Source organism: Ursus arctos, unplaced genomic scaffold (genome assembly GCF_023065955.2).
Source record: "Ursus arctos isolate Adak ecotype North America unplaced genomic scaffold, UrsArc2.0 scaffold_23, whole genome shotgun sequence".
Taxonomy (NCBI): Eukaryota; Metazoa; Chordata; class Mammalia; order Carnivora; family Ursidae; genus Ursus; species Ursus arctos.
In genome coordinates, this window is record NW_026622908.1 from 34,540,686 (window position 1) to 34,548,615 (window position 7,930).

At 41.3% G+C, this 7,930-nt stretch overlaps 2 protein-coding genes across 2 annotated transcripts; one reads left to right on the plus strand and one right to left on the minus strand.

Moving 5' to 3' along the window:
- The first annotated feature begins 642 nt into the window (after positions 1–642).
- Positions 643–1,650, plus strand: LOC113246490 (olfactory receptor 5T1-like). The gene has a single exon (XM_026487086.2). It carries the CDS (start codon positions 658–660, stop codon positions 1,648–1,650), a length of 993 nt encoding a protein of 330 aa, XP_026342871.2. The 5' UTR covers positions 643–657.
- A 5,065-nt stretch (positions 1,651–6,715) lies between these two features.
- LOC113246525 (olfactory receptor 10AG1-like) lies at positions 6,716–7,672 on the minus strand. The gene has a single exon (XM_026487119.3). It carries the CDS (start codon positions 7,670–7,672, stop codon positions 6,716–6,718), a length of 957 nt encoding a protein of 318 aa, XP_026342904.3.
- Between the last annotated feature and the right edge of the window lie 258 nt (positions 7,673–7,930).

Below are 7,930 nucleotides of genomic sequence, written 5' to 3' on the forward strand. Positions count from 1 at the left end.
TTGGTTCTGCCCATCACTGTTCTCTAGAAATGCTAGTCAAATGACATAAAAGCCAGAAAAGAAGACATAACAATTTGGATGGAAAAGGCTGCCCCATAAGACAACTTGAAAAATAAGTATATTTTCCTGATAATCAGGAAACATTTAAAAATTAAATAATTTTCACATTGATTTTGTCATGTAAACCCAATCCAATCTTGTGATGTAAGTGTATTTGCTTCCATTTCACCAATTGTGAACATTAAGAAAAGGCATTCCATGCACACCATGAAATATCTAGGATTAGTACTCAGATGTCTATTTTCTTTTATCATGTGTGTATTAAAAAATTCCTATATTTAAATGTCTTTCTGCATAAGATGATGTAATATGAAAACAAGAGGTATTAAATTTAACAGAAAATAAATTGCAAGTCAAACCACATAAAGTGTCACTATTTTTCACATAGCAAATTTAGCCAACTGTAAAATGAAATAATTTATTTAATCTGTTTGTACAGGGTAATGCACCCACTTGGACCCCACTTTTTCACCGCTGCCTATCCCCTCAGGACCAAAGGTATCCATACGCCCTTGTAAGAGACAGACATGAAGATATGATTGAGTAGATTATATATTAAAAAAATATTGTCTTTAAGACCTATAAATAAAAACTGAAATGTCAGTGGTGCCATCAGATTTCGGTTTATACAGGATTCAGATGAAAAACGTTACTGAAGTCACCACGTTTATATTGATGGGCTTCACAGACAATTTTAAGCTGCAAGTTTTCCTATTTTTATTATTTCTAGCCATCTATCTTTTTACTCTGGTAGGAAATTTGGGAATGGTCATATTGGTCATTGGGGATTCTCGGCTCCACAACCCCATGTACTATTTTCTGAGTGTGTTGTCATTCCTGGATGCCTGCTATTCTTCAGCCGTCACCCCAAAAATGTTAGTCAATTTCTTATCAGAGGATAAAAGCATTTCATTCCTTGGATGTGCAGCAGAGATGTTTCTCTTTATTACTTTTGGGACCACGGAATGCTTTATTTTAGCTGCCATGGCTTATGATCGCTACGAAGCAATCTACAACCCTCTCCTGTATTCCGTTAGAATGTCGCCCAGAGTCTACGTGCCACTCATCGTCTCCTGCTACGTTGCTGGCGTTCTTCATGGTACTTTACACACAGTGGCCACGTTCAGCCTCTCCTTCTGTGCATCCAATGAAATTAGACATGTCTTCTGTGACATCCCTCCACTCCTTGCCATTTCTTGCTCTGACACCCACATAAACCAGCTGCTAGTCTTCTACTTTGCCGGATCTATTGAGATATCCACTATCGTGATAGTCCTGGTCTCCTATGGTTTCATTCTGCTGGCCATTCTGAGGATGCGTTCTGCTGAAGGGAGGCGGAAAGTCTTTTCTACGTGTGGCTCTCACCTAACGGGAGTGTCAATTTTTCACGGTACAGTTCTCTTCATGTATGTGAGACCTAATTCCAGCTACGCCTTGGATCATGATATGATAGTGTCAGTATTTTACACAATTGTGATTCCCATGCTGAATCCCATCATCTATAGTTTGAGGAACAAGGATGTGAAAGACGCAGTGAAAAGAGTATTTGGTAAAAACTGGTTTGCCAATAAAGTATATTTTTCACATTAAACATCAAATTGAAAGAAATTAAGACTGCTGTAGTTGTCTTCAGATCAAAAAACTATGATTAAATTGTTTTATTTTCATTTATTAGTATCTTTCTATTCTTTTTGGACATTTTTTCAATAAAGTCAACTCACTGCCAATGGAGTTTTTACGCAAGCAGAGACTGACTGTGTCATCCATTTGCTTCTCTGGACTAAATAAAAGGAAACCCATTTAAGATGGCGTGAGGAGGCCAGCAGGAGGAGCATTACACCCTACCACTTGTGCTCAGCAACAGAACCAATAGGAAGACATGTGTCTTGTATTCCCAGCAGGAAGAGTTCTATACTTTACTAACACCAGCAAGAGGGGGAAAGATTTCCTCCTCCCTTGCAACAGCCCAGCCAATCACAAACTGTCAACTCAGCCAATGCAAAACCACTAAATACTTGGAATTCTCAATTTAGTCCTATAGACTTGCTTATAACAGCCCTTCCTAACTCCTCCTCTTCCTCTATAAAAGAGCAGCTCCTCCCCTTTGTTGTCTGGACTTGCCAATGTTTTCACCATAGCCTGCATGGCCCGAAATGCAATTCTATGCTACTCTTGAATAAACCCATTTTGCTACTAAAATATTCGGCCGTTTTATTTTTAAGGTTAGCATTCCTTAATTATGCATATATACACGCACATAAACATACATGCATATAAAATATAATGCTGATCCTGGGTGTATTGTCTTGCTAGGGCTGCCGTAACAAAGTCCCACAGACAGGTTGCTTAAACAACATAAATGTATTTCCTCACTGTTCTGGATACCAGAAACCTAAGATCAAGGTGATACCAGGGTTGATCTCTCCTGAGATCTCCCTCCTACATTTGTAGATGGTAGCCTTCATCCTTTGTCTTTAAGTGATCTTTTTTTTTCTCATGTCAGTGTCTTAATCTCTTCTTATGAGGTTAGCAGTCATATTGGATACAACATCATTTGAAGCTAATTACTCCTCAAAGACCCTATCTCCATACACAGTTATGTTCTGAAGTATTAGGGCTAAGATTTCAACATACTGATGTTGGGTTTATTTACATGCACACATACACATACACACTCATGGAGTCACATATGCATGTAATCTTTACATTAAACTGTATAGTATTAGCTTTCATTTCCATATAACTCAAATTGGATAGGCCTCCATAGTTGTGGTTATAAGTAAACATTATACTTGTATCTGACTAGCTGGAGTGAATACCACCTCATTCACAGCAAAACCACAGCTCACATTATCCTGATTCACTTTTCAAGGAGTCATTTGCATCTGACTTCAGATCAAACACTCTGCTCTAACATTGAATCTGTGCATCGGCAGCAATCCCATCCCAGCCTCCTTTTTTGGACCACAGATACTGGGCTCAAGTCCTTGGGGTCATTACCGGGCTCTTTGTGAGGATGCGCTTCTTCCCCTTCTATTATTTCATGCAGAGCACGGACATTAAATCCACTTTTACTTCCACATAGAACACAGAGACCAGGTTTTAGCTTCAATCAAAACTACACTTAAACTCAAGAATGACAAAAGACAAGCACAATTTGGGGTAAGGTACAACCAGCTGGCAGATTTGGGTCTTGGCACAACTAAACCCCAACCCATCTTTACAGGTTTCTCTACAGGCTTGGTTCAGACTCAGCTTTGGCTCTGTTTTCCTACCACCTGTGATGCCCTTACAGGCAGCACCACTCCTCAATTCCCAAGAACCACAGCACAGAAGAAAGTCTCTACCATACACACCTTTAGCCCTGCCTTTGACAGGCCTTATTTGCTCTGTAGGGATAGATGTCCTTCAAAGTTAATTATAGGCACACCTCAGAGACATGGCGGGTTCAGTTCCAGACCGCTGTAATGAAGTGAATACCAGAATTCAGCAAGTCAAATGAGTTTTTGTTTTTTGTTTTTCAGTGCATATAAAAATTATGTTTACACTATTCTGTAGCTTAAGTGTGCAAAAGCATTATGTCCCCAAAAAATGTTCATACCTCAAGTTAAAAATCCTTTATTGCTAGAAAATGCTAACCAGCATCTCCACTTTCAACAGGTTATGCTCTTTTGCTGGTGCAGCGCCTTGCCTCCGTGCTGATGGCTGCTGACTGGTCAGGGTGGTGGCTGATGAAGGTGGGGGCGGCTGTGGCAATATCTTAAAGTAAGACAACAATGACGTTTGCTGCGTTGATTGACTCTTCCTTCCATGAACTATTTCCCTGTAGCTCTTGATGCTGTTTGGTAACATTTTACCCACAGTAGAACTTTCCAAATTGGAGTCAATCCTCACAAGAACCTGCTTCTGTTTTATCACCTAAGTTTATGTACTATTTAAATCCCTGGTTGTCAATTCAACAATCTTACAGTTTCACCAAGAGTGCCTTCCATTTCAAAAGACCACTTTCTTTATTCATCCATATAAAACATCTCCTCGCTCATTAGTTTGATCACGAGATTGCAGCAATTCAATTCCATGTTCAGGCTCCCCTTCTAATTCTGGCTATTTCCACCGTAGCTGCAGTTTCTTCCTTGACTAAAGTCTTGAATCCCGCTACTTCCTCCACTAAAGGCATTGGTAATGGTGAATCTTTTCCAGAAGGTTTTTCAATTTATTTTGCCCAGAACCATGAGCAGAATCACTGTGTATAGCAATTATAGTCTTACACAATGCATTTCTTAAATAATAAAACCTGAAAGTTGTAATTCCTACCTGACCCATGAGCTGTAGAATGGATGTTGCATTAGCAGGCACAAAAACAACATTAATCTTGCGCATCTCCATCAGAGCTCTTGGGTGAACAGATGCATTGTCAATGAGCAGTCATATTTTGAAAGGAATCTTTTTTTTCTGAGCAGCAGGTCTCAACTGTGGACTTGTATTCAGTAAACCATGTTGTAAATAGATGTGCTCCCATCCAGGCTTTGTTGTTCCATGTAAAGAGAGGCAGAGCAGATTCAGCATAATTCTTAAGGGTCCTAGGATTTTCAGAATGGTACATGAGGATTGGCTTCAACTTAAAGTCAGCAGCTGCATTAGCCCCTGATGGGAGAGTCAGTCTGTCCTTTGAAGCTTTGAAGCCAGGCATTGACTTCTCTCTAGCCATGAAAGTCCTAGATGGCGTCTTCTTCCGAATAGAAATCTGTTTCATCTACGTCGGCAATCTGTTGTTTAGTGAGGCACCGTCACTGCTATCTTAGCTTGATCTTGTGGAGAACTGGCTGCAGCTTCTCCATCAGCTCTTGCTGCTTCACCTCGCACTTCGATGTTACGAAGACATCTTCTTTCCTCGAACCTCATGAACCAGCCTCTGCTAGCTTCAGACTTTTCTTCTGCAGCTTCTTCACCTCTCTCAGCCTTCATGGAATTGAAGGGAGTCAGGGCCTTGCTTTGGATGAGGCTTTGGTTTACAGGAGTATTGCGTCTGGTTTGATCTCTCCAGACGACTAAAACTTTCTCCATGTTGGGAGGAAGGCCGTTTTGCTTTTTTATCATTTATTTGTATGTTCACCAGAGAAGAACTTTTAACTTCCTTCAAGAACTTTTCTTCTGCATTCACAACTCAGCTGTTTGGTGCAAGAGGCCTACCTGTCAGCCTATTGTGGCATTGAGCATGCCTTCCTCACTGAGCTTAATCATTTCTAGCTTTTTTTTTTTTTTTTTAAAGATTTTATTTATTTATTTGACAGAGAGACAACCAGCGAGAAAGGGACACAAGCAGGGGGAGTGGGAGAGGAAGAAGCAGGCTCCCAGCGGAGGAGCCCGATGTGGGACTCGATCCCGGAATGCCAGGATCACGCCCTGAGCCAAAGGCAGACGCTTAACGACTGCGCTACCCAGGCGCCCCTCATTTCTAGCTTTTTATTTAAAGTGAGAGATGTGCGACTCTTCCTTTCACTTGAACACTTAGAGGCCATTGTAGGATTATTAATAGGCCTAATTTCAATATCACTGTGTCTCAGGGGATAGGGAGGCCCGAGGAGAGGAAGAGAGATGGGGGAACCGCCTGTCAGTGGAGCAGTCAGAACACACACAACATTTAGTGATACAGTCCATTGTCTTATATGCATACAGTTCATGGCATCCCCCCCAAATCGCAAATGTCACATCAAAAGATCACTGATCACAAAGCACCGTCCCATGTATAATAATAACGAAAGAGGTTGAAATATTGCAAGAGTTACCAAAATGTGATACAGAGATATGAAGTGGACAAAGGCTGTTGGAAAAATGGCTCCCATAGGCTTGCTCAGTGCAGGGTTGCCCCAAACCTTCAACTGGGACAAATGCCCAGCCTTGTGACGCACGATAAAGAAGAGCACATAAAGTGAGGTGTGATTGTACGGACAGCTTGGCAGGACATCATTTCCCAGGAGTACCTGGCTTCCTCACTCTAGAAGCATGTTTCAAATCTTGCCTTCATGAGAGATGTTCGAAAGAGAAATCACCACAACCTCCTGACCTGCTTGGATATACACCGTCAGAAAATTTAAAAAGCCTTCCTCGGTTCAAATGCTGCAAATTAGTACTGCTTACTCTGTGGAGTCAACAGCGATACAAATGCCTGTAAGTTAATGTTCTGTGTCTCCAAAAACACGGCGGTATTTTGCAGCTCGAGTGCTAGCTCGTCCTCACCTGGGACTGGCCTCTGGCATGGCTGCTCTCCTCCTCTGGGAAGTCAAGCTGAACATAGAAATGCCACCCTGCTCCATGGCATTCACAGGGCTGGGGTAATCCTCTGGACCACACGAGGGTTTTGCCATTTTCAATAGCCTATCTATAAAAATAAGATTTCTTTCATCCTTCTCAGACTGGATGTTCCAAATGTAGTGTCTATTTTTTTTTTTAAAGATTTTATTTATTTATTTGACAGAGAGAGAGAGAGCCAGGGAGAGAGGGAACACAAGCAGGGGGAGTGGGAGAGGAAGAAGCAGGCTCCCAGCGGAGGAACCTGATGCGGGGCTCGATCCCAGAACACCGGGATCATGTCCTGAGCCAAAGGCAGACGCTTAACGACTGAGCCACCCAGGCGCCCCTACAATCCATTTTTGAATCACAGTACAACCCATTTTGGTAGGAATTTTTTGAGTGCCCCCATAACATCTTTGTTTCTCAGACAATATATTATGGGGTTAAACATTGGTGTCACAATGGTGTAAAAAAGAGAAAGAAACTTGTCCATTCCTGTTAAGTGGCTGGACTTTGGTCTCATGTACGTCATGATGCCCGATCCAAAGAATAAAGCCACGACCATGAGATGTGAAGAACAAGTGGAGAATGCCTTGGCTCGCCCAGTCACTGATGGCAGCTTCAGGATGGTTGAGATTATTTTCACATAAGATCCAAGAATCAATGTAAAAGGAATAGTGACAACTAGAACAGCAACTGCATAAACCAACATCTCAGTCATAAAAGTATCCCCACAGGCAAGCTTCAGTACTGGAGGTATGTCGCAGAAAAAGTGATTCAACTGATTGGTCCCACAAAAGGGTAGAGAGAAGATCAGGCAGGTGAACCCTATGTGTACTGGAATCCCAGTGATCCAACAGCAAGCTGCCAATTGGTTGCACAGCCTGTTGTTCATGATGAGAGGGTAGAGTAAGGGGTTGCAAATGGCAACATACCTGTCGTAAGCCATTGCGGTCAGAAGGAAGCACTCAGTGGCTCCAAAGACCAGAAAGAAATACATTTGAGTAGCACAAGCCAGAAAGGAAATATTTCTGTTTTGTCTACAGAGATCTGTTAATAATCTGGGGACAGTGACTGACACATAGCATATTTCTAAGGAAGAAAAGTTCCTGAGGAAAAAATACATGGGAGTGTGGAGAGAGGGATTGACCTTAGTTATTATGATAATGAGGCTATTTCCCATCAGAATAATCACATAAATGATCAAAAATACCCCAAAAAGAAATCCTCGGAGGTCAGGAGCATCAGAAAAGCCAAGCAGGATGAAATCCATTAATGTGGTGTGATTCCCTTGCAGAGGATTTTGTCCTGTGGATTCCATCTATTAACAAAATGATTTCCAGGCTTAGAATTCATTTCAATTGCTGGGCCCAGTTGCAGAATGGGACATATTAAACAGATGCTTCCAAATCCACTGACAAAGGATAGATATTCAGCTTTTTTTGTCTTGTATTTTGGTAATCTATTTCAATTCTAATATTCCCAAATTCCGATATATAAAAACAGAAAGTAACCATCAACTCTAATTTTTCTGCTAATATTAATAGTATATTTAAATGAACAACACACCAAAACACAT

Coding starts and splice junctions, on each gene's coding strand:
- LOC113246525 (XM_026487119.3), bottom strand. CDS start 7,672: ATGGAATCCACAGGACAAAATCCTCTGCAAGGGAATCACACCACATTA.
- LOC113246490 (XM_026487086.2), top strand. CDS start 658: ATGTCAGTGGTGCCATCAGATTTCGGTTTATACAGGATTCAGATGAAA.